This window comes from Chroicocephalus ridibundus, chromosome 2, assembly GCF_963924245.1.
Source record: "Chroicocephalus ridibundus chromosome 2, bChrRid1.1, whole genome shotgun sequence".
NCBI lineage: Eukaryota > Metazoa > Chordata > Aves > Charadriiformes > Laridae > Chroicocephalus > Chroicocephalus ridibundus.
The window spans coordinates 154,941,243-154,964,539 of NC_086285.1; the positions used below are offsets into that span (position 1 = coordinate 154,941,243).

The following is a 23,297-nucleotide window of genomic DNA, read 5'->3' on the forward strand; positions in this document are numbered from 1 at the left end:
ACAGAAGTGAGATTTATGCTGCTATTGACACTTTTGCAGAGGAAATAAAGTCAGGACTTGACACTTGGTGCAAAGCTGGATTTACTTTGCTATTGCAATCTTTGCAGAGCGAAGAAAGTCCGGATGTGGCTTTTATTGCAGATCAACCTTTGTTTCACTAATGAAGGCAAATGATCAGCAGTGCACATCGGCAGGGAAATAATTTTGCCTCCGTCAAGCCGGGTTTCTGGGCGGGATTCCCGATCGATGATGACCTGCTCACCTTCATGGATTGCCCTGGCCAGTTTTGCAGGTTTATCCCCTGCCCGTCCCCTTCTAGCAGTCCATCACATGCCAAAGGGCTGTCTTAGAAAGAGATTTGAAACTCTTGAAGTGACCACAAAAGGGGCACTGGGACTTGGTTGATTGCTGAGGAAGTGGCCTTCTCACTCCAAGGTACCGTCGTCTTCCTCGCTCAGCTTTTACTGGGGCAAAGGTAACTCAGTGGGGATTTCACACTGACTTGATGGGGAAGCTGGAAGTAAAATAAAACTGAGTCCTTGAGATTTACCTTTACCAGTGGACACGCTTTGTGCAGGCTCCCAAGCAGGAGATTTCATTCTCCGCTGGATTTCACTGAAAATAATTGTCTAGATAGTGTTGGGAATATTGATGAAAGCAGTAGCAGAATTTACACAGAGGTGGTTTGGGGTTCACCTTAGCAAGTGGGTATGATCTCTAAGAAGAGAGCTCAAAATGAGAACTCCCAATACAGAATTGGGGATATAAACTGTAAAATGGCAGAAGTGGTATTCTCTTTTCCACCCCTCCCGCCTCTCACTGAATTCTAGGTCTAATTAGAAAAAAAAAAAAAGAATAAGGTATTTTTCTATCTCTTAGTACAGTAAATTCATTTCACCATACTATGCTTCCTTTGTTTTGTATCTCATCAGCAGAACGAAAATGTTACTTGACACTAATTGGCATCCTTGTTGGCAGAACCAGCAGAAAGACTCTCGACTGTGCAGGAGTGGAGAATAAAACCTTTTTCTGCCCTAAAGGCAATCTTTTGCTAGCAGTATTGTTTGATATCCACAATATGGAATAAAATAAAGCTTGCTCTACTATTCTTATGAAGTATTTATTACCTTACCTAATGCAATAGAAAGTAATAGAAATAGTTGCACCAAGTTGCCAATCTCAGTAGCAATTTTCCAGCCACAACTGAATTGCACAATTTATTTTTACTGATACTGACTTTCATTTCAATTACTCAGAGAAGCTCTCTTCTGCAGCTGAGGTACTGTATTCAAAACAGCTTCCTGTCACATTTATCTTCACTTTAATTGGTCAGACACAAACCAGGTTTCACAAAGGAAATAAACAGTGATGCTAAATTTAAAAAGGAAAACAGCGGTTTAAGAGGAATTGTATAAATGCTGTAAAAACATCAAATGTTTCAGTTTAAAAATAATCTTCCTGATCTCTTTGGGCATATATAACTATATGTATTTCCCCTGCCATACATGAAAATGACGAAACATGCTTAAGTGCTGAATTGCTTCCTTCCAAAATCCCACTGGCGCATACGAACAGTAACCCACAAACCACCACTTGCACAAATAGGAGCCAGATGTCCTTTCCTATGGACTGGTACCCCCAGGTACTATGGAAAAATAAAAAAAAAAAAAAAAAGAAAAAGTATCAGGGTATTATGCACTGTCCATTTCCTGCAGGCTGTCGTTGGCAGTGTAATCGCCAGTGGATATTCTGCATTTGTGAACACTGACTGTCTTCGCCAGAGTATAGGAATAAAGATTGCGCGGAGAATTGTAAACATGGTGATGCACATTCAATAAGGGCTGGGACAACAGGTGCACAGAACACATTTCTCAGCTGTAGAAAAGCCCATTTCTAGTATGGTGAGGTACGCAGAGCTTTGTAATAAGCCTTTCCTCCCGGAGACTGGATCTTTCCTTGTTCTTCTTCATACGGAAATGGTGAGACCAATTAGCTACTGTGGTCAAAATTCATGTGCAGCAAAAGAAGAAGGAAATTCTCTGCCAGCTCCAGAGTAGATGAGGCCAAAGTGAGGACGGGCTAAGGGCAGGCAGAGGAGAGCATGAACATCCACACACAGTCACAGCCCTTGCTCAGTCTGGAAAACAGAGATGCCGAGATGCCCAAGGAGGAAAGAGGGTATCCACAGAGCTCCTTCTGGCATCATTTTTTGGCTCATACTTGCTTACGGGACTTCCTGCAGCACCTACCCTGCACCTGCAGCCCCAGTAGCAGCGCACCACCGACATGACAGGCAAAGTCCTCCTCTCCTCTTCTGAGGACTCTCTGGATATGGAAGCTGGGGGCGTGAAGAAACATCTGCCCGCCTTGCAGAAAGGTTTAAGGTCTGGAATCTCAAGTGATAAATACTTTCCATTTTAAAATCTGGTTAATGCTGTTAAGAGGAAGCTATGCCTTCTTAGGATAGCACCTGCACTTTGCAAGACGAATATTTGCATTTCCTCTGTGGCAGCAACCAAACCATAGCACATTTAGAAACACTTTTCAATATGTTGTGTGGAGCGTAAGCACGCAGCGATTGCCCTGCACCGCAGACAGTATGGCATGTGCCGCTCTCCCGGTTGAGCCTGCGAGAAACGCGGCTCTGAGCTGCTCCCCTTCCCGTGCTAGATCACATCCTCTCTCTTTTGCTGGTGCTGTTTCCCAAACTGCTGCTTACCTTCGAGTGCCTGAGCTTGGTGTTATTTCCTCTCTGACATCCCTCCAGCACCTTCCCCAGGCAGTGCCCGCGCCACGGGCCGGCACGAAGAGGTTTGCACGGCTGCCCACTCTGCTCCAGGGGGGCGGGAAGCAGATTCCCAACCTCAGACTGGCAGAGGAACACGTGTGATGGGTCCTGAAAAAGCCGTAGACTTTACTTTCCTGAATGAGCGAGGGGTGGAAAAATCTCTTTTGGAGATGACTGGCTAGCAGGTATCTTTGAAACTTTTTATCAGTGCTAAGATTTTATAGTGGTAGCAAATATGGGGTAAGGTGTTTTAGGCATGACATGGGTCTCTTCTGCGCCCACCCCCAACTAGAATACCTTCCAGCTTTAAAAAGTTTTATTAAGTTAATGGCACTTGGCCAGAGCTGGTGTATTCAAGGCAGGCACACGTTCTGCTGGCTTAGCACAGAGGCAGGTGCTTACCACCTCTCCAGAGTTAATCTTTTATCAGCAAAACTCCACTGTGCAAATTACTTTCAGAGATAGAAACAAACATTTTGTAGTGACTTAGCGAGAACAGTAAATATTGGCATATGCTATCTCCCTATCTCTGCAGAAAAGTCTTAAAACATATATTTAATTTTCCCTGTTCTTTGCAAGGACTCTGTACCTTCATACAGCAAAATTGCCCTTAACAAGGCGGTCACTGCATTTAGTTTTAAGCATCAAGTTACACGATGCAGTTGAAAGTTTATTGTAATTGTGAAAGTAGATTAAATACCTAACAATGTGTTATTTCTTTTGCTTTTGTTGAAAAGCTTTCTCTCTATATAAATTGTAAAGTATGTGTTGTTACATTAACTTTAGATGTCCAGTTCCTGATGATTAGCTGACATTTCTTACTTTGTAAGTGAAAACTTGCTGTATATGTGAAATATATACTTCTTCCTTAATTTGAGATTTCTCTTTGGAACCTGTTTTCTTGGAAATATCAACTGCAGGTAGCCATTTATAAGTGCCATTGAAATTGAACCATCCCATAAATCCTTGACTTAAATGGTCATAGGTTTTCTCTTCCAAAATTAGCACATGGATTTTTTAATATGAATTTTGTAGTTGATCTAACGCCTGAATCGCATCAGCTTTTGCATCTATCCAAGCATTCATTGTGTGTACTCCATGCAAAAAATTATAAAACATCCCATTTTTACAGATGGTGCCTTGATTTATCTCAGTAAAACACAAGCCTTCAGTTAGTCTTTGAAGTCCTGCAATGCAACTTTGTTTTTATTATAAGCCCTGTTCCCCCCAAGCCGATGCCGCGCAGAAGCACTCGGTTGGCTATTTGCGTGGCAGTTCTTCCTCGGCGGTTCCCATACGTTGGGACAGTAACCTCACCCACAGTAATTCAACTGCTTATGCCAAATCTGGAGACCACTTTGCATATTTTACGTGTTTTTGCCCTTGTAGGAAAGTAGGAGAATAAGAATTTTGCATGTGACTCTATAATCTTCCAGCTTCTGATTCTATCAACTTCTCATTGTGCTCTTCTTGCAGTTGTCTCTCTCTGAAGCAGGAATGAGTTTGGTTTTTGAAAGACCCACGTGCCCTATGCATTATGTAAATAACATGTGAAGACTTCTTTTCATATTAGCTACCAAATTCTATTTTTCTGACAGAGAATGAGTTTCAGTTTTTAACAGCTGCAACAGAAAAAAAAAAGATACCCAGATGGGCCTTTTCATCTTCTGCTTCCCTCGCCACAGACTGTACTTTCCATACTTTATTTGGAAGCAAAGAAAAGCAGTTGGCTATGTTCTGTAAACTTGCTAAATTAAAGACGATAAATCCTCATATACAAACTGAAAAGACTGCTGAAATGCGTGTGATTCAACACGGGCTTTTCATGCTAGAGTAAGTCGCGTGTATTTGAAAATAGACTGCAAATAGATGGCAAACCTACTGGAAAGAAAATGTGTACAGAAACACTTATCTGCATACCTATTTTAAGGCAGCTGAAATAAAACGTTAACGCACTGAGCAGAGCATACTGCTTTAATATGAGCAGGATACTCCGTATTTCAGTTCTCAAGGAACTTCTGGCAGTTGTCTGTCGTAACCCTGATGCTTTAAAGGCAGAATAAAAGTTGTCTAGACGTTTTTTGCACTACGTGGATATACCACAGTTCATTGAAACAGCTCAGGGGACATGCTTCTCTAATTATACCACAGCTTTTTTTCTGGACCTACTTATAGGTCGAGGACCTACTTACTTCTGGACGCGCTTACTGGCTTCACCCTTAGCTAGGATGAGCTGGAACAGCTCTCTGGATTTCGTATTTCAGGCCAGGGTCTGCCCTGTTTTATATGACAGGGTTGGTGGAAACTAGAGCAATTCAAGCTTAGATCCATTGCCCATTCAAGGCAAATTCCTTGTAATACAAATGAGAAAACAATACCATTTAGTACAGCTGCAGTGCCAAGAGTTTAACATGCTGGTTAAGTACATTCGCAGGTGGGCTTATCTACAGTGTACATAGCATATATACATTCATAAAAGGGGGAAATGCAAGTGTTGTGTTTATATGGTGCAGGGAATCCAACACCCAAGGCCCTGTGCTCGCTGAACATCTGTAGTCTCTCTTCCTTGATTTGAGGGAGCTCCAAGCAGGTGGAATTCATCAATGTGTGAAAGGAAACTAATCTGAATAGGTGCCATTATTGAAATGCATTTGCAGATGCCAGATTAGCTTTAGAAAAACAGGAAGGCTCTGACAGGAGTGGGAAAAGCATTGTCCAATGCAGAATAAAGTGTTGGTGATACTCCTCTGGCCGCACGTGTGTTGGTGCGAGGCAGGAGTGGAAGATTGACGCGCAGGAGTGGTGGGTGGTGGGGCAGAGGTGGGCAGCGTGGAGCCGGGGCGAGGACGAGCCGCCAGCCCATGCGGGTCTCAGCAGCTGCTCGGTGTTTTCCAGTCTCATGGGCTCACTCTCCCTCGGTGAAAGCCAAAGTGGACACACACACTTCCACTGTTTCTCTGGCAAGGGACCGAAACCGAGCTGGCGAGAGGCCTGAGGCACAGAGGAGACGGGCTCAGCAAGCTGCTATCCATGGACAGAGGCGTTTTTTTAAGGAACCGTTATTTTACGGTGTTGCTTTGTTACCTTCCCTTTTAAGCACTGGTTCTGCTTAGGAGAGGGGAGCAAGGAAGCAGAAGGACATGGGACTGGAGACCGGCCCTTCCCTGGACACGCTTTGGGCACTGGTGGGAGCTGCTCGGGCTGTGCCATCCTTCAGATAAACCAGCAGCCCCCTGTCACTCCCTGCAGCCCACCAGCGTGTCGTATCCTGCAGCCTCCTCCTTCGGCACAATGTCCTGCTGCTTCAGAGGTCAAAACTGGTATGGTCATCTGTGACTTGCTATATAAAGGTGCAGACCATTGCAACCAGTGATAGTGAAGGTCCAGAATCATAGAATCATAGAACGGTTTGGGTTGGAAGGGACCTTAAAGATCATGTAGTTCCAACCCCCCTGCCATGGGCAGGGACACCTCCCACTAGACCAGGCTGCTCAAAGCCCCATCCAGCCTGGCCTTGGACACCTCCAGGGATGGGGCATCCACAACTTCCCTGGGCAACCTGTTCCAGTGTTTCGCCACCCTCAGAGTAAAGAATTGCTTCCTAGTATATAATCTAAATCTCCCCTCTTTCTGTTTAAAACCATTACCCCTTGTCCTATCACTACATGCCCTGATAAAGAGTCCCTCCCCACCTTTCCTGTAGGCCCCTTCAGGTACTGGAAGGGGCTGTAAGGTCTCCCTGGAGCCTTCTCTTCTCCAGGCTGAACAGTCCCAACTCTCTCAGCCTGTCCTCATAGCGGAGGTGCTCCAGCCCTTGGATCAACTTCACGGCCCTCCTCTGGACCAGCTCCAGCAGGTCCATGTCCTTCTTATGTTGGGGACTCCAGAGCTGGACACAGTAATGCTGGTGGGGTCTCACCAGAGCGGAGTAGAGGGGGCAGAATCACCTCCCTCGGCCTGCAGCTTCGAACTGTGCTTAATGTCATTTTAATAGAGGAAACTACCTCAGTAAAAAGATAAAGTATACTTGCGAATAGGCTGGGGCCGCTGCCTCGTGCAGCGAAAGGCTTGGAAATGTCTTGGGCACGGCTGGAAAGAGTTCAGTGCTGCTTTTGTCTTTAAGTGAGGAAAGACATAACATATCAGCGCTGAAAACTCCATACACTCTGCTAATGCTTTTATAACCTCTTCCTCTTAACCCCAGCACAAGCTCGTGCTCACACAAACAAACAAGCGCACACTTCAACGTGTCCTTCGCTCTCTCGAGAAAAGCTGCTCAGCCGGCTCCTCGGGGAACTTTGATCTCTTTCCCACCACTCCCTCGACGCGGAGCAGCCGTTCCCCGGCTCCAGCCGCGGGCTCTCCTGGTGACAGCCTTGTGGGTCTGGAGACGTGCGGAGCAGCTGGAGCCCATCGCTGGGCCTGGCCCACCGGGAACTGCAGCTTTCGGCTGGTAGAAAGCATTAATCACCGGTGTAAAGATGTACACAGATTATCAGCGCCCAAAAACATGGGCAGTTGAAGTGGTGGGAGGGATTTGGGGGAAAAGCCAGTTATGAAAATAGCCTGATTTTTAAGGCATGAGTCACACCATTTATTAAAATAGGCGTTTGTACTTTCTAAAGCCTCCTCGGTTCTATGAAATGAATGTAAAGCTAATATTTCTCTCTCTGCTGTGCATCAGCCTCCTTGCAAAAGAAGAAGAGGCTGTTTGAGCCCCGTGCAGATCCCAGGATTTTATGTCAGCAGCAGAAGCTGAGAGAAGATTCGCGCGGACATTGCAATTTATATTTTATGTTTCCGGGCAGAAACTGTGAAGCAGCCAGGCACAAGAACCACCAAAGCTGCAACACTAGGTGCTCCCAATTTGAGAAATGCCAAAATAAATAATCAGGTTTTTCTCTTCTTAACTGTAGTGTAAGTGGGGAATGACCAGCTAAAATCCTTGCCAATGGAGTGTGCAAACTCTATGGATAGATGAGACGGCACACAAATAATTGAACTCTAATTATTAAATGGTCATTACCCCAAAAGAGATGTGTTTTCATGTAACTGATGGTGTAACTAGAGGGCGATACATCTAGGAAATGAGAATACAGGCTGCGCTGGCTGGTGTGAAGCGATGCTGTGCAGGGAAAGGAGGATGTACAGGGCACAAATCGTTCCCAGCTTCTGCTGTTTGCGCAGTACAGCTGTATGAACTGCTCCTGGGAGCCCGAGATGTACAGAAAGGAGGGCGGCAAGTAACAGAAGGGGCAGGAGGTTGTAGCTGGGAGCTTGCAGTCTGATAGCCGGATTTTAGGGAAGATGAAGAAAAGTCTGAAGAGGACTCAAGGAGGGCTAGAAAACGAGTCAGAATTTAAGGGGTGTTGTTTATTCAGCTGATCAGAGATATGTTTGAGAGTCGACTTCATCCCTTCACAGACTTCTTTACAAAGATTTCTGCCCAGATCTTATTTAACTTTCTGATGAAGGTGTGACAAAGTCCAGGGATTAGCAGCTAAAGTTAAACAAATCCAGCCTCGAGTTAAATCTTTATTGCCTGGCAGGGAAAGTAACTGAAGGCTTGAACAGCTCGTAAGGGAAGAGTAAAGTGGTCATTACAGGCTGCTTTGAAGGAAGATTAAACTATAGTTTCATAAGGTTAAAAGGCAGTTTTTACATTCTGTTTCTGGGAGAAATTTTGTGGGAGATTAGACTGGTGCGTTGTGACCATACCACCAAAGTTTGACATAGGTGACTCTGAATTAATGTTGGTGCCTTTCCATCCAGGACCAGAAGTTCTCTTAATTCACTTTTGTGATTTTGGAGGTTTCTTTGTCTCTTTGGTACAGTTTCTTTCATAAGGTGCACATCGTACCAGGAACATGTTGCCACATGAGCACCTGTGAGTTAAATTGGATTGAAAAGCCCACGCAGTCACCCCACCTTGCTCTTTACGTCACCCTCATCATGTACACATACAGGTCCTGATCCTCGTCAGCCACGGCCCGACCATTTAAGACAAGCTGAAATGGGTGCCAGTTTGCTTTTCTACGCTGCATTATGAAGGGCAGTGAACTAATTCAGGAGTAGTTAAGTCAATCCCTATCCAGAGGCAGCACCTTCCATGAGAGGGACAGATAGCGGGAGCAGGAGCCTTGTTGGGCACCACGAGTTTCTCTGCTGCTGCCTCTGAGTCAACGCTCCACGATAGCTCGAGGTAACAACCTCGAAATCACCTTTAAAGAAATCCCTCCCGAGCAAGACTGCGCAGCCCTCTCGGCATCCTGCAATCAGCTTGGAGAAGTTTTTCACTCCCGCTGTTCTCTGCCGATGGCAGCGCAGCAGGGACCGTCGGAGCGGGTGAGCGCGCAGCCGTGCCTGCCCCGGTACCTCTCGCCCGGCGTGTGCCAAGTGTAACAAAACCAACCTTCTGTGCCTGCTCTGCCTCCGGCATTCACATCGGTGTGATTTACCAAGGGTGAGGACAGGCGGAACTCCTCCTGGCGAACGCTGTAACTCAGCCACCGCACCTGAGGGGCAATTCAGAGACAGCCCGCACCCGTGTCCGCCTCCCCCGCCTCAACCACTTCCTTCTGATCCGTGGTCTGGAAATCCCTTCTTTCCACACCATTCCAGATACACTCACTCTTAGGCAGAGTCCCGGCAACGACATTTCATCCCAAATCGTGAATATGTCAGCCAAGTCGATGATTCAAAAAAAATAAAATAATAAACAATTAGCCCCATGGGGCACACCAGTAATTTTGGGGAGATATTTTATTTGGTGATGTATGTACAAGGAGGCAGTTTGAGCTAACTACTCCTGTCTATTTTTTGAGCCTCTCCTTAAATATGCATAAATATTACCTTTTAGTCAAGGAACATGCAGAGAGTTACCTGGTGCTACGAATGCGCCGTTTGCTCAAGCTGGGGCTGCACGCTCTGATTCTACCGCTCACGTGAATGGTGAACTATCAGTAGCAAGGAGGAATTCAAACTATGGAAATTAATGAGCGCTCCAGATTCTGTACTGATACTACTTGTCATGAATATTCTCGCTACAAACCCTTTGTTGTGTAAATCGTATACAAATATTCCACAACACACAATCATTGGTCTTCTCTTTTCCACTCATGTTCCTTTATTGTCTAAAAATTCACCCTTCCGTGGACTAAAATAGTTACCGCAGGGGTGAATTACTTCAACGTCAGACCTAAACTTTGCTCTTGTAAATACAGAATGTTACGATATTTCAGTCAAAACAAGTATTGTTATTCTAAAATATGTTTAGTAGCTTGGCATAAAGAAGTTTATATTATGTAGTTTCATGGTGAAGAATTATTCTAGAATTTCAAGCTTCTGTAACACCAGCGTGTTGATCTCTGATTATCATAATTTCTGAGGACTGTCAGAGCACTTCAGTTAATGACCCAAACGGAACGGAATAGTTTTACTTAAGAACTGTAATGCCATAATATTTAACTTGAATCAGAAACCATACTGATATTTTTTATACTGCAAATGGTTGGCAACAGTGATTCTGCTTCCAAGGGAGTATTTGTCTTTCATTTAAGATTATGAATCCAAGTAGTGTGCTGAATAAGTAGATCTTATTAAGTTTCAGGGAACTCTTTAAAACGTCGTAAAAAAAAAAGGTTTTTTTTGTATTTGCGGCAGGTTATTCTAATAATGTGGTAGGATATTGCTGGATATTGCTACTTTTACTCATTGTGTCAGTGGTCTGAAAATGAGACCGGCAGCTGCGAACACCTACATATTAACTCTGCGTCTGATAGGAAATCCTTTGGTGGATGTATGCAAGTCTCCAAATCTCTCCTGCATTTCCGTTCTTCAAAAATAGTGATCGTTAGTAAGTGGTGTTTAATAGTATCGTGTGCTATATGTGTCCGAAATGATGAGCGCAGCAGCAGTGTGTACCTGAATACCTGCGGTATTCAACATGTCAGAACACAGTAAGGAACTGCTTGCAATGCTAAATCTGACTTAGCAAAGCCGTGTTGCTCACAGAGGATGCGTACGGCTCATTCGAGGAAACAACAGGTGGAGCGCCAAAAAGGAGCCAAGTGGCACTGGCTCTTCCGAAGCTCTTCAGCAGAACCAGGCAGTGGAGGTAACAGGGGTCTTTTCTGTAGATGGTACTGGAAACGTCGCAGTTTGTCTGACTGGCATGAACTTTCTGCTTTCTTCATGAAAAAAGGTAGAGTTTCAAAACTCTAAACCTTTTACTGAAACTCTAAGAAATGTCCTGCAGCCTCCGCCACGCTGCGGGACTCTGGGGCAGACGGCCTGCGTGGCAGCTTGGGCACAAGCACGTGCAGTTCAGAAAGCTCCTGTGTCCTGATTATTCGTGGTGTCCCAAAGGCAAAAGTCCGTTTGTACGGTGTCCCCTCTCTGAGTGGCCCAGGCAGGCAAGAGACGTGCTTCTTTGCAAGATGAACTTACGGTCTGACCCCATATGGCAGTTTCCGTATCTGTATGGGGGGCTGTGCCGAGGACAATGGCTAGGACTGGCCCCTTCTTTATTGCCTGGATGAGGATAACTGATTGGACATCCCTGCCATGAATATTCTCTCTGAAACCACCAGCTGATGCAGAAGGTGGCTGGGCCTTTTCCTCTTTGAGGCTATACCTTCAGTTTACACGCACCAAATGGTGCTGGAAGTTAATGTCTACATACAGCCTTTTTTGGCAAGGCTACCATGTATGTGGGCTACTTCCGTGGAGCTCATGGTGAGCAATGTGGGACACATGGAGGTATTAAGAAGGGAGGAGAGCAAGAAAGAGTGTGATGGGGATGAGGACAAAGGGAAAGCGGACCAGCAGGACTCCAGACTCTGGACCTGGGGTATCACCTTGGGCCCCGCTGCTTTTGGACCCCACGTGCTGGGCAGAGCTGAGGCCAAGGTGGAACTTCGGTGGCTGCAGTAGAAGGCTGAAGCCGAATGACTGAGTCATGTACTCAAAGATGTGGCTGATGTCCGAGTGCATATTTATGTTGTTGTTTACACTTTACATATAAATATGCATAACCCACCAGTTCTTATGATTCGGTATTGGAAGAAATGCAATTTATAAACTAGGTAAATCCAGAATCTAGATCCCTCATGGAAAAGGTCAACTGTGGGAAATAATTTCTGTGGCACGTAATCACAGGAGCTAGGTGAGGAGATAGAACACGCAGCCAAAACATCTACTGCAGCTATTTAAGATGCTGCAGTACTAATGCAGGGAGGGCTCCAGAGAGCTTTCCTGCGATCAAGCCCTGAAGGAGTCAGAGCACTCTCAGGACCTGGCACAAAACTCCGTCCAGCTGCTGCAGTTTTCGTCACTAGTAAGGTGCAGCGCCAGTGGCAGCGAACACGCAGACGTGACAGCGATGCTGCAGCCCGTGGGCTCGGCACTCTTGCTCTGACACCAGCAACCTGGGATTTGCTCTCAGTGTCAAAACAGGTTGTAATTAAGACTTCATTATGTAAGAAATGATTTTTGGCGGGGTGCCTGTTCCCAAACCTTGCGTATCCGTGCGAAGGGGAGGAAGTGGCCTGCAGGAAGCGTCTGGGACACGGCGTCTGTGGTGAACAAGACAGAGGAAATACACAGGTCTCGATCCTTCGCTGCCCTGTAGCTCCGAACAAGCGTCAGTCAGAGCCCCCAGGGGCTGCCCTGCACTGATGAATTTACAAAAAGCTCGATGTCAGGAGGTAAGTCTGGTCTGTGGTGACCAGCAGCACCAAACGTCATGCAGAGAGAGCATGTGTGGAGATGGACCATTCTGCAGCCTGTCGTGGAAAGATAAAGTACTTCCATTTCCACTTGACAAAAAGAAGTGCTTGTCATTAATCAAGGTAGTGTAAAAGATTCCTCTCAGCAGTGGCCACTTTGTTATCAGCACTATAAAAGCTTGTATACTGAGGCTACCCATGTGAAGCTGACCAACAGCATTCTGGCTTGTATCAGGAATAGCGTGGCCAGCAGGAGCAGGGAGGTGATCGTGCCTCTGTACTCGGCACTGGTGAGGCCTCACCTCGAGTACTGTGTTCAGTTCTGGGCCCCTCTGTACAAGAGGGACATGGAAGCGCTGGAGCGTGTCCAGAGGAGAGCCACCAGGCTGGTGAGGGGTCTGGAGACCAGGTCATACGAGGAGAGGCTGAGGGAGCTGGGCATGTTTAGCTTGGAGAAGAGGAGGCTGAGGGGAGACCTCATTGCCCTCTACAGCTACCTGAAAGGCGGCTGTAGAGAGGTGGGTGTTGGCCTCTTCTCCCAGGTGAATAATGACAGGACCAGAGGAAATGGTCTGAAGTTGCGGCAGGGGAGGTTTAGGTTAGATATTAGGAGGAATTACTTTACTGAAAGAGTGGTCAGGCACTGGAACAGCCTGCCCAGGGAGGTGTTTGAGTCACCATCCCTAGAGGTGTTTAAGAAACATCTAGATGTGGCACTTCAGGGCATGCTCCAGTGACAGAGATTGTAGGGGTTTGTTTGGGGTTTTTTTTTGTGTGTGTCTGGTTGGACTTGATGATCTCAAAGGTCCTTTCCAACCATGAAGACTCTATGATTCTATGATTCCTCCTCCTTCCGAGTCCGCAGAGGGGAAGAGGAGACCTCCGAGTGCTGCTTCCTTACAGCGAGGCATGTTGTTCCCACATTGCAGATAGATGTGCTCTCATTTCAGTCCTACCAGGCGTAGACCTTCTATCCATTTCTTTTCTCAGTGTCCAACAAGCACCATTTTATGGACAGCAACTTGCTCTACCAGTGCAGAATGAATTTCCGCCGGCGGCGGCGACTAATGGAACTCCTCACTGAGAAATCTCGCTTGATGCCAGAAAGCCACGACAGCCCGTTTTGCCTGCGCAAGCAGAACCACGACAACAGAAAGCACACCAGTTTTCTCTCAGGTGACTCATCAAGTATACTGCTGTCTGTAGGGCAACTCCCTGGGATGCCAAACAATCCTTCTTGGGCGAGGGGTTTCAGTGTTTAGCTGAAAAAAAGCCGAGCAGGGTATCACGTGCCCCTGTTCACAGGGATTGTCCATTCACTCAATTTACGAAGTCTTTAGCTCCCTGGGATGGTTTTGTGCCTGTATCAATAGCATGTCAGATGCTGATCAAAAATCAGTGTCCACGAACAAACAGAACTGGTTAAAATCCCTCCAAGCCCAAAGTAATCAGTCATATATGCTGTGTGGAGTTTTCAAGAAGAGTAAAAGTGAGGGGAAGGGGTCCTGCAGCATTTGTTCTGCAGCAATATCTATCAAGAACCTAAAGAATAAATGGGAAGTAGAAAGAAAAATGGAAGAATTTATTTCCCTATATTTAAATGCCTCCTAGAACACACTGCCACGGGGGCAGTTCAGCCATCGTATTAGCTACAGCATACCTGGGTGTATCATGCTCGTGCAGTCACTCTTCAATGTGAACCACACTAACCCCTTCCCAGTGTGCTCAGCGAAAGGCTGGCTTATTGCTATTGTTTTAAAGAAACCAGGGAAATGGGTTCAATAATTGATACCAGTTCCCTTTCTCTCTGTCTTTTCTCTCTGTTTGTAGTGAGTCCCACCAAGGAGATAAAGATCGTGTCGGCGGTTCGGAGGAGCAGCATGAGCAGCTGTGGCAGCAGCGGGTACTTCAGCAGCAGCCCGACGCTCAGCAGCAGCCCCCCCGTGCTCTGCAACCCCAAGTCCGGTGAGCACCAGCATCGCTTACGATGCGCAGGAGCCGCGGCGCAGGCATCTGGCTGGGGAGAAGGCGACATGAAGAATGCCTGGCATTGCCTCTAAGTTTATCTTGTCAAGGATACATTAAAAATTCACAGCGTCACAGGTTTTGTAGGCCAGAGGGGACCATTATCACCCTCTAGCCTGAAGTCCCGCTGAACACAAGCCAGACGTCTGCCTCCAATAATCTCTGCATCAAGCCCGTAATTGCGGTTTGAGCTGCAGTTTATCTCTTAGAGGACATGCAGTCAGGGGCCCAGATTTGCCTCTTCATTGCCAAGCTCTGAACCCATTCAAATCTCCTCCTAGAGACATTCCTTTGGTGCAAATCAGAGGAGAGTTTAACTATCCAGTGGCCGCTTGAGTTGCTATGAAATAGCCCAACTCAGAAAACAGCAACCTCTAAAAAAAGAGGCGGCATTGTTTCAGGCTGTCAGGGACCATTTCAACGTTTTTGGGTTTTGTTTAGGTCTTACACCGGTCTGTTTAGGAAGGTAAAAGTAGTGTTGAAGCTTATTTTCCTTTTGAAAGGATTTCCTATCCCATGCCAGAAGGTTAAACACACCCATTCTTCCACAGTTCGCTTAAAATTGTTTCTTACCGTACATCTGGGAAGGGAACAAAGAGACCAGGATAGATATTGTTTCAGCTTCTCCATTTTCCTCAGAAACAGCCCTGAATTTCAAAGCAGAGTCCCCGCTGCCCTTCGTGCTCCTTATTATTTCAAATTTACCGGGTCTGTGCCGACAGTTGTACAACGGGGGAGGCTTCAGTGGCTACGTGTAAGCTTTGCTTTCAAAGGGATGCTGGCATTTGAACTGATTACTAGAGAGTGCCTCAAGCACTGCATGAATCCTGTTGAAAACATTGACAATTTACTCAGGAGATGAGTGAGCTAAAGCGCACTTCATTCCTGCTGTGGAGAGTGGCCATCAGAAAGAAAGGCGTAGTTATGGGGACATTTCCTTCTTTCTCCTTTTAGCACATTTCCTTCCCTCTCTGTAGGCTCTGCTGGGCATTCAGTATGGGGTTCTAAAGTAAAATAATTTGAAGGACTCGCTATGATTGCAGAAGCCATGACCCCTCACACCAGACCAGCTGTCCAGCTTGGGGGAACGCTCAGCGCTGGTGGCCATTGCATCCTTGGAGTACGCTGCTGGTGGGCGTCCGGCACCGCTTTCCAACGTGTTTACCCCCATAGGCAAGGGGTTTGCCCCTATGTGAAGGGTGCCACAGTATCACGTTGGGGCAGAATATCTCTCAGGTATACTTCCCAGAAACGCTTTGGTAGATTTTGTATGGGGAGCTCTTTGGCCCCAGTACATCCTTAATTACATCCTGGAAATTGTTCTGGGACAGATAACGCAGCATTCGTACGCTGTCCGTAAATGTGTGTGCTATCTGAAGTATGCTGACTATTCCATTCATTTATGGTTCTGATTATATGTGAAGCATCAACCCATGAGTAGTGAGAACAAGTTTATTTTCATGCAGCTACTTACACAACACAGAAAGAAAAAGAGTCGACTGATGTTGCCCTTGCATAAATTCTTTTTTTTTTTTTAAAGAAACTCTCCTTTACGACTAATTTTCAAACTCTAAATAGCTTTAGCAGACTCATATTTGAAAGAAGACAGCAACAGACTTAGACTTATTTTTAAGAATTATTCAATTACTGGCAATGTAGGGTAATTTCTTCTGTAGCACAAGTACAGGTCCACACGTCGTCTCGCTCAGGTTAACATAAGGCTGTCAGATGTAAATGTTATGGGGGAATTCTTAAACCTCTGCTGGACTATAAAGTGATTTTTTTCACAAACAGCTTCCTGCTATCCAGACCCGGAGTATGTCACTGAACTGCGTGCCAATAAACACAAGGCAGAGGTATATTTATTGTCAGATGAGTTCTCTTGCAGGCAAACGCTTAAAAAAAACCCAGGTCATGACTTGACCAGTCATGTAGAAAAACAATCATGAAACAAAAAAAATTTCTGGAGGTATAATGAGGGGAGGCACGCAAGGGAGTCCCGCCTGGATGATTTACCTGATTCTGACTTGTCAAATGAGCATAATCATTCAGGTTTTGTACGTTGACCAGGTATGCTCTGCAAAGTGTAACGCTGGCTAAATGACAGTTTGTCAACATCCACGGGAAAGAAAAAAAATCCGTATTGGTTCATATGCTAGAATTCTCCCTGCTCCCATGAATGGCATTAAGAAGCTTGTGAATGTGCTCGAATACCATCTGTGGGAAATGTTATCTTCCACCTGTGACCGAAAAGGCAGACATCATCAAAATTATTTATCGCTAAAAGAAAAGCAGACACAATTTTAGAGGTGAAGCAGGCAAACATGGCGAACAACATATATCATCCCGTTGTCCTCCACCTTGTAACGCCTTTATAGACAGACAAAAACCGGTATGCAGAATGGCATCGATTTGACTTGGTAGAACTTTGCATTTACTTTGTTCAGGGGAAAAGTACCCCGTGCCATGGCAAGGCAATGGGGAATCACCTGCAGAAAGTCACTGGTATTTCCTTTCATGTAAAATCCCAGCCAGCTGTAGATTACCTAGGCTGTCCCTGGGTGAGGGGGAGTTAGCTGTCTGTGCCTACAACTGTAGAAATCTCTTCGTTGGGGTAATTCCTGACTGAAGCAGAATTTTCTTATTACTCGATTCTGTGATTCAAACCCGACTCGGATGAACTAGCAGAGAGCACCCAACATGCACAGAGCGAGCCGGGAAGAAAAACTGCTCCATGCCAGGAAGGTCGGTCACTTGTTTCAACACAGGACACAGGAACAGCCGCTTCTGATGTTTGTGATAGTGTTTAATGGATCTTGATTGCAGACAAGAAACTCTGTTGGCTAAATGCCCGGTTTTTCCAAAGATCTCATCATTAGTACTCAGGGTTATTCTGCAGTCTTTGGCTCTTTTACTACGTTCAAGCAAGTCTGCAAGAATTGAAAGAGTGCATGGGAAGTGGGACCAAAAATGTGTTGTATCCGAACACTGTATCGTATTTATTGGGAAAAACTCCACAAGAATGCTTATATTGAATATTCATTTATGTACCTCCGCAGTATTAAAGAGACCCGTGACTGCTGATGAGCTTTTGATGCCTGGGGCCCCATATGTAAGAAAAACTTTTACGGTATGTCTCCAGTGTTTGTCTTTATTTTCTGCATGTTGTATAAATAAGGTAATCCAAACAGACATTTTCTGATGGGATAATTAGAGCTTATTTGCATTTGCTGAGGTTTGTACTTTAAAATCCCAAACTCCGTTATCAGTACTTCCACACATTTCAGGTCTGATTCTGCACTTGTTTATCCTGTCTTTATGCCAATGTAGTACTGCTGCCTTAAATGGAGTGTAAAATTACATAAAGCTAGTAACATTTGTATTACACAAACTCATCTAGACTTTATGCTCCTGGTAATACTTGCACTGCAGGAGTGGATTACCTACCCAAATCAAAGTTTTCTACTTAGATCTTTCTCGACTATGATGGGACAGAAGTTTTGATTCATATTCACTATTAGAGAAAGCCTTTCTGTAAAGACATTTTTGAACCTAGTCATTGGGAACATTGCTTCTTACAGTCTCCTAGTTCAACAAAAAAAGTTCATTAAAAGCAAGAGGATTCACTTGGATAGGGCCTTTCCCACGAGTGATACAGCAGCTTCTACACAATGTCCTTTGCTGTGTGTTGGAAGTATAGAGATGTTGAAATTATATCTTGAACCATTTAGATGTTACCCCCTTGAATTTCACCGAGCTGCCCGAAGGTGATCACGTCCTTCTTTTCTCTTTCCAGATCGTCGGGGATGCAGTGGGCTGGGGCTTTGTGGTGCGGGGGAGCAAACCCTGCCACATCCAGGCCGTGGACCCCAGCGGGCCGGCAGCCGCGGCTGGCATGAAGGTGGGTTTTCAAAATGGGACGATTTACTGGGGGTATTTGTGCTGCTCAGTGAAAGTCTTGGCCTGCCTGTACTTGGGGAGGGAGAGTTCCTTTTGTTTCCGGGGTTGAGGATCGTTGTCTCGGTTTCAGGCATCTGTGCCCAGTGAGTTCTGCTGCCTTTCACCCCCCTCCTGCTTCTTTTCTTCTGTCCTTGAGATTCTTCAAGTCCCCTTTTCACATGAAACTCAATTATCTTTTCCAAATTGCTTTCTTGATCCTTTCCCTTCCTTGGGTATGTTTTTTTAGTTTAGTTGGTTGGTTAGCTGGTTTTGGAGAGTGGTTTTCTTGTGGGTTTTGGGGTGGGTTTTTTTTGTTATTTTCACCTTTTTCCAACTCTGCACAATTTTAGCCTCCCTCCTCTTGACTTCGCAATTTATGTGGTTGTTGGTGTGCAGCTCCTGGACTTCGCCTATATAGAAATCATAGAGGTCATAGAATCGTTTTGGTTGGAAAAGACCTTTAAGATCATGGAGTGAGACCGTTATCCTGACGCTGCCAAGTCCACCAAAGAGGACTTGGAAGTACAATAGGAGGAGGCAAAGTCAGACATACCTATTCAAAGTGAAGCTAGCAAAGTAAAGCAGTTAAGATTCAAGACATTTTGGAAGAGGAATACATGATACTTCCATATCTCATAAGAGTTTAAATCTTTTCATACACGATTTAAGAATAAATAAATAAATAAAAATTCCATGTGAAGGCTTTGGTACTGCTGATGCAGAGCCCACTGACTTACCTGTGGGTTTGGATCACGTCCCGCAGGTATCTGTGGATTACTCACTCTCTTCTACAGCGGGAAAAACAAAAGCAAAGCATTATGCCAAGTATAGATAAAAGCAAGAGTGGGAGACTAACTGCTACGCTTACTCCAGTGTCCAGGCTGGGCCAGACACAAAGATCAGCTTACGTCATGTTTTATTGTATGGTAACAACAAAAACGAAGGTTTCAGATGTATTCCACGTGCAACCCATGCTTGCCGCGAATTTTGTCCTGCTTTCCAGTTTATCTCCCTTTCCTCTCACACTCACCCCGGGTGTCCCTCGCCCGTATATTGACACCCACCGAGCTGGAGGCAGCGTGCGCTGCCACGACTCCAGGGATGAGCATCCTGCCCATCGCACGGTGCCGTGGCACCCTCCTTAGCGAATGCACTACAGGACTTTCCTCTCTCTGGCTTCTGGGCTTTTTTTTCACGACACTTGTTAAGAATGTCTTTGAAACATTTCCTTTTTCTGAGTACGGGCAGGCAAACCCCTGGGAGGGGGAACGGCAGCTGTAGAGCCTGTCGGTGCAGGCAGCACCCTGACACATCCTGCTGGCAAACGGCTTCATTCCGGAGGGAACTGGAATTTTTTATTTGTTTTGTACAATATCTAAATATAATATACAGTTAAAATTTCCATATGAAGAGCATCATTTTTGAAAAGTAATCCTGCCTAAAATGTAAAGGACTTAAATATGAAAATACCGAATTTATTCGTGTGTATGATCTGTCTCCTGAACTTGGGAGTTTAGTATTTTACAGCATCTTTTATACTCTGAATATAGCAGCTAGCAATAAAGTAGACCTATTCTGAAACCTGACTTGTAAAAATAACACTGTGGTGTCATGTGTATAATCTTAGAGATTTCACGTCTGAACGCAGTCGTCAGAGCTGAATATAGCGGGTCTTTGGGTTGTTTTTACTTTTGGTTTCATGTGAGAGCCCTGTGACTACACACTAGGACATTTTAGGTAAGCGGGGTTCTTTCATATTTCGCCTTTGAAACTGGTTTTATGTACCAAATTATGTCCTCGTGTCTTCCATTCGTGCTCTCCGTGTGCTCACATCCTCTGATGGGGTTACAGAGGTTTACCCGAACCATTCAAGACAGAAGAATGCAAAATAGTCCATTATCCTGAGGGGAGCAAACAGTATTTTAGACAGTAAAACTGTGATATGTTGCCTTGAATTTGCACAAAGGAGAGATCTGATTATTTGCAAAGGTGCTCTCTTTATATAAAATCACGTTTAAGAGCAGAACTGCACATAAAGCATTATGGCAATATATTAGTAGAGTCCCCGTTTAAACACCAAAATTGGTGCTCCGTTTTCAGAAACGCTGAATACCTTTAGCCCCTGGTGAAGAAATGGCAGTTTTCTTTGAAAATAAGTGGTTTTGTTGAGGTGTTCCCATAGCAATAGGTATGTAAATTATAGTGCAGTATTTGAAATTTTAAAAAATCTGTGTCACTTAATCCATCTGTTTACAGAACTCTTCAATCTGGCACATTTAAAGGAAATGGTATGACAGGCTTTAGATGACAGTTCCTTGAAAATAAGCCTTCCCCTGTGTGGAAGCCGCAGGAGGGGCCCTTTGCAGACAGACCATTGGGCAGGGTAACTTCTGGTGGGCTGGTGCAAGAGGCTTTTGTCTGCCAGTGTTGCTCTGAGCGCTACACCAAAGAAGCGCTAACAAGGAAAGTTGGCGATGATGAAAAGGGCAAGAATTTGAAGAAGAGCCAAGACTTGGCGTTGCAGTTTGCAGAAAAGTTCTTGGCAGTAGCAGCAGGGTTTTTCCTCCTAAGGAGATGTATCCAGTGTAATTGTTTTTGGAAATGGCTTTATTTGTAAAGCTTGTGATTTTGCACTTCTCTCTCTTGGAGAGCACTATATTCCTGTCTTTGCATTACGCTGGACAAATTGTTGAGAGAGGACTGCTGCCTACAATCTCATTGTAGGACCTCACTTTGTGCCCGTAAAACTCTACTGTGTATTATATAAAGCAGTAAACGTTTCAGGCTCAATCTACCTGAAGGACTTTGGTGTCTTGCTTTCAGTCTGACCTTGGCTGGGTTCCTGGCCTGCTCCAAAGTGCCATGAATTGGAAGTCCCGGTAGAAATCTCAATGAGCTTGGGACGGAGCTGTGACCACACGCAGCGGCTGTGTGGTGGGCACGGCGCAGGGCAGCTGGGCTGCACAGGCACACCTCTGCGTGGCGGCACTCGCCGTCTCGTTATACGTGACATCCTCTTCTGGGGGAAATTTGCAGACAATTTAATTCTGAGACAATCCCTACGAGCATGGTCTGCTGCAGTGGTGTGAGAGGGTGTGATGGTTTTGGCCTTAAGTCTTGATACCTCTTCTGGGGCTGGTAAATAGGATTACCATTTACAATCTGAGGTTTCAAGTACGAAGCTGAGCAAATAATTTAATAAATAGCTTGTCAATTAGCTTTATTAAAGTATTTTTAGACCTGGTTTGCTGAAGTGCGGTTGCCTGTGACAGCGTGGTGAAGAGCGTGGTTGCTGCGAGCGCATGAACAAGTGGGAGCTGGAGGCGACGCAGGGCTATGAAAGGAGTCAGTGTTGTGATGTGTTCTTCTAAGTTATTTGCAGCTCTGTTTTGCTGTCTGCTGTCGTCAGCAGGGGAAGACAGGAACGGCACGATTTTGAAGTTCCCAGGTTGCTTTAATATTCAGTATTGACTGGCTGCAAAATTCAGGTCTCTGTGGACGACACTGCTAAATACTGCCACTTGTCAGGAAAACTCTTCTCCCCCTCTTTTCAGTGTTTTATTCTGTAAATTAATTTCCATTTTTAAGGTACAAGTATTCTTTGAAAAGTTACACAACTTGACTTCGAACTAGTGACTTAAATTCTGCATCGCGCGTTGTTGTTAGTGTGACATCCCGCAACGGAGCGGGACAGAACGAGCAGACGTAGCTTAGCGTGAGGCTTGTGAAAGAGACAAATTGATCACTCATTTTGCTGATTATCTGTTCTTTCCTTTGGCTGGGGAAATCAGCGCCCAGCTCTAACCTTTGCAGAATGCTAAAGAGTATCTGTCTCCTTAAACTGGTTTTGAGCAAACTGGTATTTATGGCTGTTACACCTAAGGTCTTTGTAGCGCACAAATTGCCAATGGCCACTCAAGCTTTTCTACCCTGTTCTAGTTCTTCTTCATTTCAGTTAGTAGCAGGGTGTTTGGGGCACCACGTATGGTCACTGGTAGCAACCCTTTCTGTTTTGAGCTCTGCTTGGGGATTAGGCTATGCAGTCAGGATCATCTCAGCGTGGTTCTGCTCTCCTGATCTTTAAAACCTGGCACAAGGAGGAGGTCAGCCTCATAAATTTTGTGTCTGTGCCATCATCTTCTGCATTCACAAATGATTATTTCAGGTCCGGGTTCTCAAATGTTTTCACTAGCAGAATAAGGGCCAGATCTCAAGTGTAATGGAGTAGCCACTGTTTCACGGAGCAGATTGCTGTCAGGTCCATCAAGCAATCAAGCTCAGTCTCCCTGTAATCAAAGGAACATAAGTACTTTCTGATTAGTCCACAGAGTCCAAACACTGCCACAGTCACAAAATATTACAGGCTTGTAACATAAAGGACTAAAAGCTATGCATTCTAAGGTGCCAAGTGGGGGAAAATGAACCCAAAAGCACGTGATGTCAGAGGAATCGCCAACGCCTTCAATTCCTGCAATAGGAGGAAATTTGAACTCTGAGATTCTTGGGAGGCTGAACGTACCCCATGCTGCAGAGAAATGCAAAACCCACTCCACGTCCTTGTCAGTCTGACCCCAAAACTGGTGATTGCTTAACTGCTTGACAAGCAAGATAAACCAGTCTAAAAATCCTAAAAATCCATAAACTATTCCCCCAGGAAAAAAATATCCCAGTTATGGCTGTGGCCAATCTCCGATGTATTACAGGATAGTGGGAGAAGTGAAGAAGCTTGGACATTGTAAGTGAGAAACTCCTTCATAACTCCTAAAGGCAGCCTGGAATGTATAGTATATAAAGAAGGCACAATGAACATGCCTCCA

At 45.2% G+C, this 23,297-nt stretch overlaps 1 protein-coding gene across 1 annotated transcript in view; it reads left to right on the plus strand.

The window, feature by feature from the left end:
• DEPTOR (DEP domain containing MTOR interacting protein) overlaps window positions 1-23,297 on the plus strand; it is a 77,444-nt gene that overhangs the window by 38,512 nt on the left and 15,635 nt on the right. Inside the window, exons 6-9 of the mRNA XM_063327462.1 lie at window positions 13,507-13,692; window positions 14,347-14,481; window positions 17,601-17,671; window positions 18,338-18,442. Coding sequence (XP_063183532.1) covers window positions 13,507-13,692; window positions 14,347-14,481; window positions 17,601-17,671; window positions 18,338-18,442 — 497 coding nt within the window. The remainder of the gene's footprint in view (window positions 1-13,506; window positions 13,693-14,346; window positions 14,482-17,600; window positions 17,672-18,337; window positions 18,443-23,297) is intronic.